General features: G+C 49.8%; 1 protein-coding gene across 6 annotated transcripts in view; it reads right to left on the bottom strand.

Annotated features, from left to right (window-relative positions):
- BRD4 (bromodomain containing 4) overlaps positions 1-17,462 on the bottom strand; it is a 1,320,550-nt gene that overhangs the window by 346,903 nt on the left and 956,185 nt on the right. For 5 of the 6 annotated variants that reach the window (XM_086960824.1, XM_086960841.1, XM_086960832.1 and 2 more), the window contains one exon: positions 5,837-5,947. In XM_086960824.1, the coding sequence (XP_086816950.1) occupies positions 5,837-5,947 (111 nt within the window). The remainder of the gene's footprint in view (positions 1-5,836; positions 5,948-17,462) is intronic. The other variant, XM_086960816.1, reaches the window with a different exon arrangement.

The raw sequence follows: 17,462 nt of genomic DNA, 5'->3' as shown, positions 1-17,462 counted from the left end.
CTTTCTGGTGGTTTTCCAGTCTCGTCTATTGATTTTTGTAGTAGACCTTCCAAACGGTTGACCTCAGAAGTTAGCTTGTCTATTTTGCTAACTAAGGGCTTCATTGCACCTTTGATTTTTGAGTCCATTAAGGTAATCAGTTTATTAAATTGCGCGTTCGAAAGTGTAATGTACGCTTCACTGGTCAGATCATGCTCCTCCTCCTCAGAGTATTTCCTCGGGGGGTTTGCTACTCTATTTTTGGCTGACCTAAGGCATTCCCGTTTACCCAGAACTGGTGCTGGAGGAGAAATAGATTGATCCTGGCTGATAGTGAAATCAGCCAGTACCTCGTTGACACTCAGATCTTCAACTCCAGCAACAGTACCACTTGGCTGTATAGTAATAGTATCTGGGAACAAATCAGGAGTGGCACTAATAGTGCTGTTATTTGCTAAAAGGCCAAAAGGGTCATCAGCCTCGATATCAATAAATGGAGATTGAGCAGATAAGTCGAATCCCAAAGAGGCTCTTCTATCAAGGTTGATTTTTTCTGCTACCTGCACCAGATAATTTTCCATAGTGTTAGTAGACGTGGTTAACTTTTTAGGGGGCATTATGAACTGTATAAGCAACCAGAGTCAATATAACTTACGTAACAAGCTGGTCGACAGTATTCGCAGCTCAGCAACAGCAATTCCAGGGCAGCGAGCCAAGAGACCAGGCCCAACCCAACCTTGGCCAACCTCGGACGGCCACAGACGGTCCCGCCCTTGTCCCGGGCTTCTCCCGCGCGCGACTCGCGTGTGCGAGAGGCGTTCCCTGCTTATGAAGCGCCTCCTGGCGCGTGTCCGTCGTCACTACCGCCGCGTCCACCCCCGGGGCAGCTGGGTGATGTAGTTCCCCAGCTGCTGCTGCACCGGGTGGATGGCGGTGGCTGGCGGTGGATGGCGGTGTGAGCGCTGGCCGTTTCCCTCACGGCGCGGTTCTGGTGCAGAGCGGTGCAAGGGTAAGTCTTCTGTGGCTGTTGGCCGTTCCCGTCACGGCAGGCTAGGCAAAGCTTTAGAGTCCCCAGAGCGCTTCGGCGCTCCCTGCTTATGAAGCGCCTCCTGGCGCGTGTCCGTCGTCACTACCGCCGCGTCCACCCCCGGGGCAGCTGGGTGATGTAGTTCCCCAGCTGCTGCTGCACCGGGTGGATGGCGGTGGCTGGCGGTGGATGGCGGTGTGAGCGCTGGCCGTTTCCCTCACGGCGCGGTTCTGGTGCAGAGCGGTGCAAGGGTAAGTCTTCTGTGGCTGTTGGCCGTTCCCGTCACGGCAGGCTAGGCAAAGCTTTAGAGTCCCCAGAGCGCTTCGGCGCTCCCTGCTTATGAAGCGCCTCCTGGCGCGTGTCCGTCGTCACTACCGCCGCGTCCACCCCCGGGGCAGCTGGGTGATGTAGTTCCCCAGCTGCTGCTGCACCGGGTGGATGGCGGTGGCTGGCGGTGGATGGCGGTGTGAGCGCTGGCCGTTTCCCTCACGGCGCGGTTCTGGTGCAGAGCGGTGCAAGGGTAAGTCTTCTGTGGCTGTTGGCCGTTCCCGTCACGGCAGGCTAGGCAAAGCTTTAGAGTCCCCAGAGCGCTTCGGCGCTCCCTGCTTATGAAGCGCCTCCTGGCGCGTGTCCGTCGTCACTACCGCCGCGTCCACCCCCGGGGCAGCTGGGTGATGTAGTTCCCCAGCTGCTGCTGCACCGGGTGGATGGCGGTGGCTGGCGGTGGATGGCGGTGTGAGCGCTGGCCGTTTCCCTCACGGCGCGGTTCTGGTGCAGAGCGGTGCAAGGGTAAGTCTTCTGTGGCTGTTGGCCGTTCCCGTCACGGCAGGCTAGGCAAAGCTTTAGAAACATTTGAAACTATATTTGTGTTTCAGTCAGTTCTTACTGAAGACAGGCATGAGAGTGTGAGCGAAAAGGTGTGTCTTGTTACTGCGATTCCAAAGAGATCCAGGAGTGTTGTATTCTGGGGTGTTGTGTTCTGGGGGTCTAATCATTTGCTTCTTAATGAGTGTGTAGGAGAGCGAGTGAGACACTATAGCTAGTCAGTCTTAGGTTCGTGGGCACTAAGGTGGTGGGAAGGCTTAGCCTCTATACACAGAGATCCCATATTCCTGTGCATAGTTCTGTGTATGTGCGGAATCCCTGCAACATGGCACCCAACATGGGGCTGATTTTATTTTTGTGGTTAAGGAGGATGCAGCATACCGCTTCGAGGTTTTCTATTCTTGAGTTACCTTTCCGGCAGTGAAGGGATTATCACCCTTATCGATTACTTGACGTTCAGTTGACGGCTTGGCAGCATACCATATAGTTTAATGGCGCCCTTCCTCACCCAGTTTCTGTGGTCCGTAAAGGCCCCTAAACAGTCGATGGGGCCACGTGGCCAGTTTTGACTGTGTTTACATCACATCCAAATTACCTTAATGTTGGTATCACAGAGCTACGGCAGTTGCATACATCGTTGATACATATTCATAGGGCTGTAATACAGTTTATGTCACGTAATATTCAGGTGGCTTCGCCTGGAGGTGCTGCACATCCACCGGGAAATGGTGGTGGTCTTGTTAATAGTCCCATCATGATTAAATCAGTGATGGGTAAACATCCTCAGAATAGGGATGATTTCCCTTTTTGGCTTGCAGAAAAATTTGAGCAACTCAAAGCTGTCTTTTCACTTACTACTCTCCTGTGGAGAAACACAGGATCCTTACCATGAGTTTACCTAAAGGACTTATTCCTAATCTGGATGGTTGCACCACCTGGTGGAAAGTGTTTGCGGCGGTATATTCACTGTGTTTTGGCACCCCCTCCATGATCGTTCTTCCGTCCGTACTAAAAGGTTCAAGATTAACACAGGGCAATGGATGCCCTGGAATTAGGGGTGAGATTGGTGGGGTTGTTCCCTATTGTTTCCGATATGATCCTTGCTAACGTAAAGCGGGAAACAGTTAGCTTACAGGTGGGTCAGCGCCTAGAGGCGGTTGCTGACGTGGATAAGCAACGTGAATTGCCAAAGATTATTGCTAAAGTATATAAATCCTTAAGCACAATAATCTGGGACTTAAACCTTTTACACAAACTCAACAAAAGACCCAACCTGAGAAGGAAGTGCATCTAGTCTTTCCTAAAAAGATGTGGAATAGGAATCAGCGGCAGCAACAACAGAAGCAAGGTTCGCGTGCTGGTTTACCGACACCTCCCTCTCCTCATTCCTTACAGGACTCATTAGATTCAAAGTTTGGAGGTGGAGAGCGCCAGTATCGCAGACAGGGTGAGACTACTCAGCAGAGGTGTGATCCGCCAGGCCAGTTTGACGTGAAAGCCAAACCGGAGGGACTGCCTCCATTTGAGCACAATAATGAAGGTCGGGGTTTAACAAATCCGCCCCCCCCCCTCCCCTTCCACCCCCGGGAATGGTCTGTGGGACATCACTGTCAGTGAGATCCAATTCAAGTTGATCTCGGTCAGCTGGTGCGAGGCATGGCATTCCACGGGTGGCTAACAATTCCTGCGCTTCATATACAGTAGTCTGCACTGACTGGGTATATAACTTCATATAAAAAGCCACAAAGGCATCAGCTATGCGCTGCCTATCCATTACTTAAGCCCCTCCCTCAGTAATAACTTCAAATACCAATTTTGATGCTGCCTCTCTCCCATCTAACCATGCTAGGAGCTAGCCTGCTCTGCCCCCCACCTCATTTAGGCAATGAAGGGTCGTCTGGTATCTAGCCCTCGCCGCCTCCTCTCCAGTATCTTTATAGTCTTTGCCTTTGACAGCCAGTCAGTGCTGCACCTAGTCTGGTCAGCCGATGCCATTGTGCCATTTCAGCCTCAAAGGCCTGAATCTCTCTCGCCAGCGTCTCTAGCCATGCCCTTTTCTCTTACCTACAATTAACGAAAACCCCCTGACCTCTTATCCCTGCCTTAAAGGCCTCCCACAGGTCCTGGGTCGAACCTACCGTACCTTCATGTTCTTTAAAGTGATGGTCGATGGCCAGCTGAAGGCCAGCCTGAATTTGCGGCACTTTGAGGTACAAAGGATTAAGGGGCATCAAACTTCCCTCAGAAGGGGGCTCGTCGACCATATATTGCACAGACTGGGGAGTGGTTAGAGAACCTTCTCGCCTGGCGATGTAAATCGCTAAAAGCTGGTAATTGAGCGACTAAGCCGAATTTGTAATCTGTGCGAGATTAGCTCCCAGGCGCACCCGAGTGGAAGGTATATTTTGGGCGAATAGGATTGAGTACACGCCACACATCTACCAGGGCCATTGCCGATAGGAAGTCAGCCAGAGGCCAATCCTTTCACAAATAGCCGCATTGCTATGCTGCTGGGATCCCAGGGGGAGAAACGCAGCTAGGCGGGTGAAGAGCAGAAAGCTTCTCCTGTGCTGGCAAGAGCTGTGGAGATCGCAGCTGGCATGTTTACAGATAAAAGGCATCTGGAGCCTGGTTGATCAAAAAGAAAATAGTGCCACAAACAAACGTAAAAGAAAAACCATGGAAGAAGAAATGTAAGAGGGGCCTTCTGGGAGGGTACGGAACAGCAAAAGGCGGGGCAAATTAACCGCATTTGCCAATGTAAAGCAGCCATTACAAAGGTCATTAACATGAGCCAACTGAAAACATGGGAGGTTCATCCAGCACATGTACAAATACAGAATGTCTTGCAGAGACAGCCCATGCGCTATCCAAGCGAGACAGAAAAAAAAGTGACATACTACAAGCAGAGAATTCCAGACCTAACCACTAGATTAAGAAATAAAGCACAGCGTGTGAATCCAGAAAAGAAACATGTGCAACACCTGCATGTAGTGCTATACTTTAACACAAAGTGTCTCTGCATCCATTTTAGATGTGGGGAAGAATTTCGCACAAAAAAAAGGAAAAAAATGCCCCAAACAAAAGTCACCCTTATTCTGATCATTTGTGTTGTTCCTGCACCAGAAGGTGTAATTTTAGGAACTCCAGTAACAAGTGTAAAGCAACATTCGTGAAATTAGGTCAGCCCAGCCTTAATGGCTTAGTATGTGAACTACGACAACAAACAATGCAAATATACATGTCTCTCTATAAGTATTTTGTGACAATCACAACATAAATATTAAAATGATCCAGGATTCCAGAAACACAAGACAATGCTGACTTACCTTAAATGGGAAACAGACTCAAAAGATTTGGAGGCAACGGGCAACAGGATGCTGAAAGTGGGCCAGCACACAGTGTGGTTTACTGAAAAATCTCAGAAGCGCTTCGAACAGAAGTAGCTACCTAATTTAGGCCGGAAAACGTATTGTGTTTCTAAATCTATCTCTTGAGCAGGTTTCAATCTAGATTATTTGCGCCTGCTCTCCACAATCCACTCTGGATAGTAAAGGAGCGGGGTAGATGTTTGACTATAAGATGAAATCACAGTGGGAATAACTCCTCCGCCTGCTCAGACTTTTATCCCCAGTGCCTTGTTTTGTGACAGGCAATGAACAAAGATTGGCTTGATGTGACAAATTTCCCCAAAATGCAATAGAAATATAGCAGGCGTACTCCCCATTACATTCTACACTCACATTCTATTCTTACACTCAAGTCTGAGGACAAAAACATAAATAAAACCCAAAAAACACACAGCATCTTCTGTTCCGGATTGATAAAATGGACAAACTTCAATCTGGAGCCAGGTGTAGTTTTTCTTACCAGAATACCAGTGACTGACCATGCAAAAAGTGTTTACCAATCTCATAATCAGAAAATAAGCACAGATTCTACTGACAAGTACTGATGATCTCATGGCAAAGGGAGAACTGTTAATGCAGTTTTTCGTTCATTCACCTGTTTGAGAATCCTCACTTTCAGAGCTGCTCGACTCGCTAGTGCTCTCAGATTCTGAAGAAGATAACCCTTTCACCTTTGAGGAGCCTGCTATCACATCAAGTTTTTCTGCTAGGGAACAAAAGACAAGATTGTCAAATGAAAAATCAGCTTATGAAGCGCTGAACAAAGAAGTTAAATCTCACTTCTCAGACTGAATGAAAAAGGACAAGCAAGCCAGAAAATGAACAGAGGCAAATACAGAATATGTACAGCAATGCACAATAACTTTGTAGCATATAGGGCACTGTCGGGATGGGAAAAAAAATAGGCATGGTGATGGGGGTGCTCACCTGCCCTAAGTGCCCCAGCTCCATGGATATCTAGATCATCAGTACATATTTTTGATCACGAAAAACAAATCATGCTACTGAGCCATAACCTAGGCTGTCAAATGGGAATGCACTCTTGCTAGATTGGGAGGTGCGCACCAAACACTACAGTTATACTGAAAGAGGTGCTGTGGTGGCTGCATACCCATTTTGTGTTTAGTAGGAATCAGCAGTGTGGACATGCCTGTTCACCCATGTCACTGGAGAGGTGCCTAACATCTTACTCATGTAAAGTCCAACGGCTGTGCACTTATTTCATCCATAGTCTATATGGTGAATGTGTGTAGCGTTCGACATCACATAATACATACATGTGCGCGCTGGGCTGTATGTGTGCCTGTTCATGGTACACACCATGGAGGTCTGTGGAATACTCTTTGAAAGTCCAGAGCCTAGAAAGGAGCTGCCAACCTCTCCAGCCAAGAGATGTGGACTGCTGACATTCCTGATGGCTAGGGTGGGGAATATTAAGGGAAGAACGGGAGCAGAGCATTATCTGCGCACAGGGGACTGGTTGGCTTTGTTCCTGGAGAGTAGAGGCCAAGAGGTCTGGAGCCCATCTATTTCATCTGGGTTTTGTGATCTGCAGGTGGGAGTACCACAGGGTTCTGCCTTGAGCCCGCGTTACTATCTATCTATCTATCTATCTATCTATCTATCTATCTATCTATCTATCTATCTGTCTATCTATCTGTCTGTCTGTCTGTCTGTCTGTCTGTCTGTCTATATGTATGTATAATCCACCGGTATTGCGTATAACATCTTCCATCTATGCATGCTTACCTATCTGTAGGTATGATTAGTTGCAGTACAGTTATGCTGAATACAAATGTTTGTATAAGTTTTGCCGTTACAAAATGGCGCCCGCGGTAGCTGGAAGAACTGTGGTCCTCTGTCGATGTCGACTGAGAGGTGTAACCTGTTCACTTTTGTAATCTATATCATGCACCGGTGTTTTGAGTGTAAATTACACACTGACGAAGGCCAAGAGCCGAAACGCGTCTGTGGCGCGCTTGTAGTAAATAAACTACTGTGTGGGACAAGGTACCCCCGAGTGCTGTCAATTATTCCTTGGGATTTCAAGGTGTTCGAGCGCAATATATATATATATATATATATATATATATATATATATATATATATATACATCGTTACACGTTCCCAAGAATTGCTACCAGGAAAGAAAACGGCCAGCACTCCAATGTCGTGATCTCTTGAATTATTTTATTTCCAAACCCCCCAGCACCCCCGACAGACGCGTTTCGCTCAAGGCTTCGTCAGTGTCCAAACATTTTCGCCATTTTAAACAGTCCGCCCTTTTTAGAGTCATAGACATCAACGATGGTACAAAATCAATTTTGTCGCGGCCATCTTGTAGTGTGTATATACAAGGTTCCTACCACTGTTTAAACAAGGCGATAAATAAAAGTGCTCAGTGCAAAAATATAAAACAAAGTTTGACATTTGACAAAATATGTTATATGACTGACACATATTTACAATAATTACATTTGCGATACCGAGTAGTGTACTTTACATATTTACAGACGTCTCAGGTGTCATGTGGGGGGTGTATCCCCTAATGTATACAAGGCATTATTATATGCCAATCACATGTATGCATATGGTGAGTTGTTCAACCCAATATCCGTTATCGGCAGACGTCTCTGGAGTTGTGAAAAAAAAAAAAAAAAAATATATATATATATATATATATATATATATATATATATATATATATATATATATATATTTATATATCTCACTCCTCTTGCGTTCTTGGCAGAGGCACTAGGAGGAAAAATAATCTCTTATCCTGACAAAAACCCAGTTACTTTTTTTTTCCTGGGGTAGGGATGAAGTGTTCCCTGGCGGAAAAAAAATTAGAACCTGTCTGACAGTTTCTTTTTTTCAATGGCTGACTTGTCACCAGCTTAAATGTAATGCAGGAAAGACAGCTACTCTTTTTTGGTGTAAGAGCAGATGAGCCCTGGCAGTCTTTTTGACCAGTGGATGCTCCTCCTCCGCTACGCCACACTAGTTCGGTCAAAAACTCTAGGTATCAAGTTTGATGGTGAGCTCTCTTTTCTGTTTCACGTTAATGCAGTGGTAGAGACCTCTTATGATTTGTTACACGCGTGCAGAACGTTCCTGCATTTTCTTTTTAAGCTCTAAAACTGGTAGTACAGACCTTAACATCTAGAATGGACTACAGCAATGCATTGTATTTGGGCCTACCTGATTACTTGATTAGTAAGCTGCAGGTGGTCCAGAATGCAGCTGCCCATACTCTTCTAGGGCCGATGAGACAAATTAATTATCCCCTGATCTTAGGGAGCTGCACTGACTTCCCATTAGACAGAAGACGATTTTCAAGACCTTGCTTTTGGTACACCGGGCGCTCCATCAGTCTGGTGCTGTGTATCACAGAGCAAGGTTTTGCTTCTATGCTCCATCCAGGCGTCTGAGTACAGCCATCCTCTTTCTGGACAAAATCCCAGTGGGCAGGTCCTTTTCACTCTTAGGACCTTCAACATGGAACAAACTCCCTTTAGAGTTTAGGAGCCTTTTAGCTACCTCCCAGTTTTTAAAGAAACTGAAAACATGCCTTTTTAAGCAGGATAAGTGGTTAATCTTTCAGTTATCATAGAGGTGCAGAGTGCCAGGACACTCCTTGGAGTAACAGAGCGCTCTAAAAATGCCCTTCACATAACGTCACACATCCGTGGAAGGTTTGCTGATGAGTGGGGCATTTACTCGCTGTAAATAGAGATGGTGGGTCTAATAAGACTGGCTCTTTATAACCACGAAACCATGTTAGAGGGGAAGGATTAGGCCCCGTCTCCATTGCGAAATGCCTCACAAAGGTTCAGACAGCCAGGTGGGATCCTGGCCTGTGTTATGGGTCAAATCAAATATGAGCTTCTCCGGTTGTGGCAAATTGTCCCTTTGACAAAGGATAGGACTGAGGAGAAGGCACTTCAAAGTAGAAAATGCCCACAACAGGAGTATCAGAGGAAAAGACAGTAAATCACATCAGTGTCTGGCTTTGGACTATAAAGGTGGTGTAGGAAGCGGACTCTGCACAGTGTACCTCGTATTGATGCACTATATAGAGAGTCCAGGAAATATCTATTGGCTTACAGAGCCACAAGCAATAATTCCAAATGCATTATTTTGTGGTAGTGTGTGAGAGCAGTTTAGGCTTATCAGAGGGTAGTGCTAAGCATTTGTTATATTCACAGAGGCAATAATTGGAAGACACATTTGAGAATATATCAGTTCAATTTAGAAAAATAGTTAGTCTTTACCTACCCTGAAGCATCTGGATGCAGAGGTATTAGTCAGGTTGGTAGCTTTGCTTTACATCAAAAGATGTGGGGGGAGGTAGGAAATCAGTGGTACTAGAAACGGGCTGCAGTGGGGGACTTTTTTTATAACAAGTCCAGGGACTCATAACAGTGGAGCTCAGTTCGTGAGGGCCCTGGGAGTAAGGAAGCACAGACGGTTCTTGGAAACCAGGGCTGGAGCGCTCGGGTGCAGAGTCCTTAAATCGGCAGCCTTGTGCATCATGGGCCCTCACGGACAAAAACAGGACAGCTGACGTCTACTGACGTCTCTTGACAGCTGCTCAGTCTTGGAGTGTGGACTGAACTAAAAAAGGCTTTGGTTGCTGCAAGGAATCCGGTTCCCCAAGTATTGGTGCTGTGCGGCTCCGGTTGGTCCTGGCATCTTCTCGATTGGTGGGGAGAAAGAAGTAACCTTCTAGAGCACGGATACCTCTTCCTGAGTTGCTGCTGCGTCGGTAGAACCAAGGAGTGGAGGATGGTGGTCCGGAAGTTGGGGTTTGGTGATTTGGAGCTGCAGTGGAGTAGCTACTTTACTCCATGGAGATTGCTGGCAATTTGTGAAGTGCTGGTAGTCCACTGGGGTCTTGGCAGATGCAGAGCAGCAGGACGAGTTGGTTTGCCACACTTGTTGGGACAGGTGCAGCTAAGCTAGGTCTGCTGCCAAAAAGATCACAGCTGGTCCCCAGTTATCGCTTCTTCACTCTTCTTTGCCCTTCTTGTGTCTGTCAAATTTGAGTTCCTGGTGTCGAGGATGCCACCTTAATGCACAAGTTACTTACCTTTGGTAAGGATACATCTGTAAGAAACAGTAGTTAGTATTAGATTCCTTACCTTAGAATATCCCCAGGCGTCAGACTGGATGCGGAAACTTTTGCGTAGCAGTACCCTTGCGTGTCGGCAGGCGTCGTCTGCGGCTCCGCGTCCATCGTCATTGGCGCCGTGATGACGTCGGAGTACTTAGACGCCGCCCTCGCGCGCGGAGGTCAGTTCATATACACAGCTTTTCCGCGCCAGAAACGCAGAGCCATGATAAAAACCAACACTGGTGCCATGAAACTAGGGCCCTGAAAGGGAATGACCTTAACCCTAGATATCGGTTCTCAGAACGGGGAGGATGGGTGGGGCGGTAAGGCATCTAATACTAACTACTGTTTCTTACAGATATATTGTTACCGAAGATAAGTAACTTGTGCATCTGAAAGAAACAGTTTAGTATTAGATTCCTTACCTTAGAATAGATACCCCAACAATATCAACCCCGGTGGTGGGTCTGCGAACCAATAATCACACCAGAAAGTCCTGGAGGACGGAACGGCCAAGGAAGCCATCCCTCCGGGCTTGGCTGTCCAGGCAGTAGTGTCTTGCGAACGTGTGCAGCAAGACCCACGTAGCTGCCTGACAGATGTCCTGCAAGGGGACTCCCCGGCCCAGGGCAGTAGTAGCTGCCGTGGCCAGAGTGGAATGGGCCCTCAGTCCAACAGGAGGCTCCTTCTTAGCCAAGGAGTAGCATGCCTTGATACACAATACGAGCCACCGAGAGGTGGTCCGTTTGTGCACCGCCCGTCCCTTCTTAGCGCCCACGTAACCAACAAAGAGTTGGTCATCCACCCGGAACTGGCGTGTGCGATCCAGATAGAATGAGAGCGCACGTTTTGGGTCCAGACGGTGGAGCCGCTCCTCCTCTTTAGAGGGATGCAGAGGCGGAAAGAAGGTGGGCAAAGTGATGGACTGCCCGATGTGGAAGGCTGTGACTACCTGGGGCAGTAAAGAGGATCTTGTCCGCAACACAACCTTGTCCGGATGGACAGAAAGGAAAGGAGGCTTGGAGGAAAGAGCCTGGAGCTCACTCACTGTCCTGGCAGAGGTGATGGCAACCAGGAAAGCAGTCTTAAGTGTAAGAAGACGGAGAAGACAGTTATGAAGTGGCTCGAAGGGAGCGCACATCAGAAAAGTAAGTACAAGGTTCAAGTCCCACTGAGGCATCACGAAAGGAACAGGGGGGGGACATATGAGTGATGCCCTTTAACACCTTCAGCACGGCGCGAATTCTCGCGCTGTGCTGAAGGTTCTAATGAGCCAACGGGCTCATGACGGAACAGTTTCGTCATGAGCACAGGCCAACCGACGCTCTTGACTGAACCGTTCCGTCATGAGCATCGAAGGTGTTAAGAACCTAATAATAACCGAGGAATTGAACATAGAAGGCTGATCAGGTAGCCTTAAGAAGGCGGAAAGGGCAGAAAGGTAGCCCTTGATAGGGCCCAGAGCAGAGCCCTGCTGGGCAAGAGAAAGAAGGAAGAGGAGAACCTCAGAAAGAAAGGCAGAAAGGGGATCCACAGCCTTTGCTGTGCACCATGCCACAAATTTGTTCCACCTGCAGGCGTATACCGACTTTCTGGGGGGACGTCTGGCTGCCAGAATCACATCACAAACTTCAGGAGGTAAGTCAAATGGTCTCAACTGTCGCCGCTTAATCTCCAAGCATGGAGGTGGAGACTGGACAGGTTCGGGTGGAGGAACGTCCCCTGCTGCTGCAACAGAAGGTCCTCCTGAAGAGGCAGACAAATCGGGGGGGATCGACAGACATGCTGAGTAGCTCGGGATACCAGTATCTTCGTGCCTAGTCCGGAGCAACAAGGATAACTTGGGCCCGGTCACGTCTGATCTTCGTGAGCACTCTGGGCAGAGGTGGTATAGGTGGAAAGGCGTACAACAGACCGCAGCTCCACTCGCGACGAAAAGCGTCGCCGAGCGAGTGCTGCCTTGGAAATTCCAACGCGCAGAACTAATGACATTGCGCTTTCTGTTCTGTGGCGAATAGATCTAACCAGGCTCTCCCCACTGCTGAAAGAGGCCTTGCGCCACGTCCGAGTGCAGACGCCATTCGTGATCCATCATGCACAGACGGCTGAGTTTGTTCGCCCTGGCGTTCAGGGAACGTGCCAGTTGCTGAACCACCAGGGTCACACCCTGATGTTCCAACCACTGCCAGAGGCGCAGAGCCTCCTGGTATAGGGTCTACGACCCCACCCGCCCTGTTTGTTGCAGTACCACATGGCGGAGGTGTTGTCCGTGAACACCTGCACTACACTCCCCCGGACAGAGGGGAGGAATGCTTTTAGTGCAATCCGGATCGCCCGCAGCTTCAGAAGGTTGATGTGGAGCCGGTACTCCGCCGGAGACCAGGGGCCTCTGATATCCGCCTCTCCCATGTGCCCCCCCGCCCCCCCAGCCCTGGAGGGACGCGTCCGTCACAACTACGTGCTGTGGTTGGAGTAGGGAGAGGGATCTGCCGCTGACCCAATTGCGGTCCGTGAGCCACCACTGCAACTGTCTTGGAGTGCCCTCCGAGATCAAGACATGGTCGGACAAGTTGTCCTGATGCTGGGCCCAGTGAAACTTCAGGTCCCACTGCAGAGCCCGCATCCGCCACCTGGCGTGATGCACCAGAAGGATGCAGGAGGCCATCAGCCCCAGAAGCCGCAGCGTCAACCTGACTGAGACTCGGGATAACGGCTGAAAGATCGGAATCAGAGCCTGAACATCACGAACCCGCTGTTCCGGAGGATAAACCTGAAACTGTGCAGAGTCTAGAACCGCTCCGATGAAGAGGAGCTTCGGAGAGGGACACAGGCCCATTGATGGAGAACCCCAGCAGGTGCAGGAGGTCGGCCTTAGTCTGAAGGTGGCTGACGACTGTCTGGGGCGAGCCCTCCTTCAACAACCTGTCGTCGAGGTAGGGGAAGACTGAAACCCCTAACCTGCGCAGATGAGCTGCGACCACCGTCATCACTTTCCTGAACACCCGTGGGGCGCTGGTAAGGCCGAAGGGGAGCACGGTAAACCGTAAGTGCTCGTGGCCTACAGTGAACCGCAGATAATGCCGGTGGGCCGGCAGGACGGGGATATGAAAATAAGCGTCCTGCAAGTCCAACGCTACTATCCAGTCTCCTGGGTCCAGGGCAACTAAGACCTGAACTAGTGTCAGCATCTTGAACTTCTCCTGCCGGAGGAAGCCGCTGACGTTCCGCAGGTCCAAGATAGGGCGTAGACCCCCTTTGCCCTTCTTGGGTACCAGAAAGTAGTGGGAGTAAAAACAACACCCTACTTCTGACCCAGGAACGCGCTCGATGGCCCCCTTGGCCAAGAGGGCCGTAACTTCCTCTTGTAGAAGTTTCAAGTGATCTCCCAACACACTTTGGTACTGTGGTGGCACGGCTGGAGGGGTCGCCTCGAAGGGTAGGGAGTAGTCCCCTTCGGACGATTTGCAGCACCCACTTGCCCGATGTGACAGTGCGCCAGTGGAGGTGGTGATGGCGAACCCTGCCCACCACTGGCGTCACATGGGCCTGAAAGCTCGGACTAGGATGCTGCAGGGGCAGGTGTACCGCGCCGCATCTCGACCCTCCGCAAGGGCTTGGGTGAGTTTAGTCCGGACCCCCTCCGGACATTGTGGCAGCACGTCAGCGACCGTGTCCCACAGGGAGTGGGTGTAACGGGCCAAGAGGCACGCGGTGTTGACTGACCGCAACCCTAAACTCAGGGAGGAGAATACCATTTTCCTGTATTGCTCATACCTCTTGGAGTCCCGATCGGGGGAAGCCGTCGGAAATGCGGTCTGGGAGTTAGAGGCCTGGATGACCAGGCTCTCGGGGGTGGGGTGGGTGGACAGGAAGCAAGGGTCGCCCGGAGTCGGCGTCTGGCCACGTTCCTATCTACAGGATGACCTGTAGTTGGCTTGGACCAAGTGCCCAGAAGAACGTCAGACAAGGCCTCATTAAACGGCAGCAGAGGCTCGGCCGAGGTTTAAGGACCTCAGTGAGGAGGTTAGTCCTCACGGCCACGATGGAGCGCTCCAGGCCCAAGGCCTTGGCCGCCCGCACCACACTATAGGCTGTCCCCACCTCCGTAGCCACGGTAGGAGGGGAGACAAAACCAGTGTCTGGCGAGGTGTCCAGACCACTGGCCTCCCCTAGCTCACCTGCCCAGCCCTGATAAGACTGGACACTCCTGTGCCAGAGGGTCCTCAGAGCCCTCCCAATCCCCGTCGTCACCCATCTCCTGAAACTCAGGACCAAAGGATGGGGCCGGGTCATAGAAGTAGAAATCTCCCATCGGCATCGAGAGCGGTGCCGTTCCGGCATCGGACCCGAATCGAGGGAGGCATCGGGGACGGTGCCGCCCGGAGGCGGCGCCGGAGGCGAAACCCTGGGGGCCAGCGTCGGCGAGGTTTTTAGGTCGACAGGCGACGACCCGGATCCGGAACCGAATCCTGCGGGGGCCTGCGCAGCCGGGACTCAATTCACCGGCGGTGGCGGGACCGAAGCACCCCACCCGCTGGGGCCCCCAGTCGGGGCCGCGGAGCCCGACGGAGGAGTGAGCGACCTCATGGCCGTGAGGAAGGCCGCGATCTCCTCCGGCGTCGCGTTCTGCCCAGGGACCGACTGGTATGTAGCAGGATGCGACGCCTGCGGCTCCGCCAGAACCCCCGGCCGCGTCACGCGAGTGTCGGGGGGGAGTCGGAAGAGCGACGTTGTCTCTACGACTTCTTGTGCTTACCTGAGGACTTTGAGCCTGAAGACGACTCCCGGAGCTATGGAGGCTCCGATCCCTCGACCGGTCCCTCAACCTCCTCGCGGACCGGGACCTCGAGTGGCGCCGGCCGACTGCCTGGGCTCGAGTCGCTTGCGGGACCGTTCCCGTCTAGCTTTGGACGTCAGGGCCCGACAGTCGGAGCAGGCCTGGTCATCGTGGTCGAGGCCCAGGCAATGAAGACACCGGCGATGGGGGTCTGTAACCGACATCAATCAGTCGGCGGAGGGTTTGAACCCGGGCATCCCTACCGGCACCGCCGGAGTCGTTAGACTTCGAAAAAGGATCAAAAATGATCGAAAAAGGTTAGTCAAAAATTGACTGAGGGTACCACTTTTTCCGGATCGGTGCTTGCTGGCGCAGAAAAAAGAAGAACTGACGTCAGCGCGCGAGGCGGCGTCTAAGTACTCTGACGTCATCACGGCGCCAATGACGGACGCGGAGCCGCAGACGACGCCTGCCGACGCGCAAGGGTACTGCTACGCAAAAGTTTCCGGATCCAGTTTGACGCCTGGGGATATTCTAAGGTAAGGAATCTAATACTAACCTGGTTCTTTCAGATACTCAATTTAGGGGCGTTGAAGGGAGTGCAAGGTAGTAGCCAAAAGCTACTTACCTCTGGGGTACCTAAACCACACATATGAACACTTACTGTTGGGAATAGACATAACCTTGACCCAGTGCATCTAATTTTACCAAAAACCAACATATTTCAATTCTACTTTTCGTGCTTACTTCATGAAGACCACCTTAGGGTATATAACTAGCCTGATACTTAACATGCCTCCTGACTAGATCATTTTCCCACCCGTCCTGGTACCAAATGGACCCAGGGGGTGGCATTTACCCTATCTATGGAAGCCAGGGTCGCATATCAAAGGTGGAAGAGACCTTTAAAAGCCTCCAACCTTGATATGCTGATTGATAGGCATCCTGCTTGGAGGAGGGGACAACACCTCCAGCCAGAACAAGCATTGTTTCCGACCTCAGAAAGCACAGGCTCTCAACTCCAGGGGGTCAGAAACGAGTCTGGTGGTAGGCTGGTCAATACCAGTCACCAAGCACACTAGAGGTTGGTAGATCTTCAGAGGGCACTTACGGGCGCATATCATAATAAATCTAGTACTGGCAAAAGAACAGATTTATTAGGACGAGGTGTTTGATACCAAACACAATAGGTTTCAGTAAGCCATTATGTAGCTGGGGAACTCATAATGACCAGTGTCCAATGTTTGAACCAAAGATGGTTACCCTGTTTACTTGTACGATCTAGCAATTGGACTTGACAGCGCAGGGGCATCTCTGCTCATGCAGATATGTCCTCATATGTAATATAATGCACCCTGCCTTAAGATGTAAGAACTGCTGCAGGGGTGACTTACAAATATTGCATGCAGTGTCAGTGGGCATAGAACACAGGGTGTGTGCCATGTCGTATTTTAATTTTTGTGTGCACCATTTCAAGCAGCCTGCCATGGCAACCTGTATGAGTTTGGTGGTGGGTCCCTTGGGTGGCACAATACATGCTGTAGCCCTTAGGGACCCTCTTTAGTACCCATGCCTTGGTTACCATTTACTAGGGACTCACTGGGGCACTGTACGTATTGCCGTATTGTAGGAAGCTGGCTCTGTATATACTATACCAAAATGAGGTATAGTGTGCACAGAGTTCAGTGGAACCCCAAAGGTAGGCAGAGGTAAAAGTAGATAGCACCTTACTCTCTACTTGTGGTAGTGTGGGCGAGCAGTAAGGCTTTATCAGAGGTTAAGATGTTAAGCATTTGTTGTACACACTCAATCAGCAAATGATGTCACACACTCAAAGACTGAACTTAGACCAATTTGATTTGCATAAAAATATTACTTAGTTGTATTTTATTTTCTAGAACCAAGCAAGCCTGCCACAGGTAAGTGTAAATTGTACTTTTCAAGGCAAGTTGAACAATACAAGCAAGCTGGATGAAAATGTCTTTGTTACAGGTTTGTCTTTTCAATACAGTGGAAATGAGTTAGATTACTTTGGATTACTTTACAGATTACTTTATGGATTACTTTTTCAACTAGATATGCCTAGATATCACACTGGGATATTTCCTAGAGAAAAGGTAAGTAAAACAGTTTTTAGTTATTTGCAGTTTTTCACGTTCTCATACAAAACCGGCCACACTTAAAACAATTTTAAAGAAAATTAGTCAATGCAATCCTATGGAAGGAAAGTGAGTTATTGGTTTACACAGTAAGTAGTTATTTGTGGAAGTTGGTATTCCGGGGTTAGAACCAGAGTTCCTCCAAGGTCAAGGATGCACTCTCAAA

This window comes from Lissotriton vulgaris, chromosome 1_1 (assembly GCF_964263255.1).
Source record: "Lissotriton vulgaris chromosome 1_1, aLisVul1.2, whole genome shotgun sequence".
NCBI classification, from domain to species: Eukaryota; Metazoa; Chordata; class Amphibia; order Caudata; family Salamandridae; genus Lissotriton; species Lissotriton vulgaris.
Note: the sequence above shows the minus strand (reverse complement) of the source record. Positions and strands in the feature narration are given on the sequence as shown.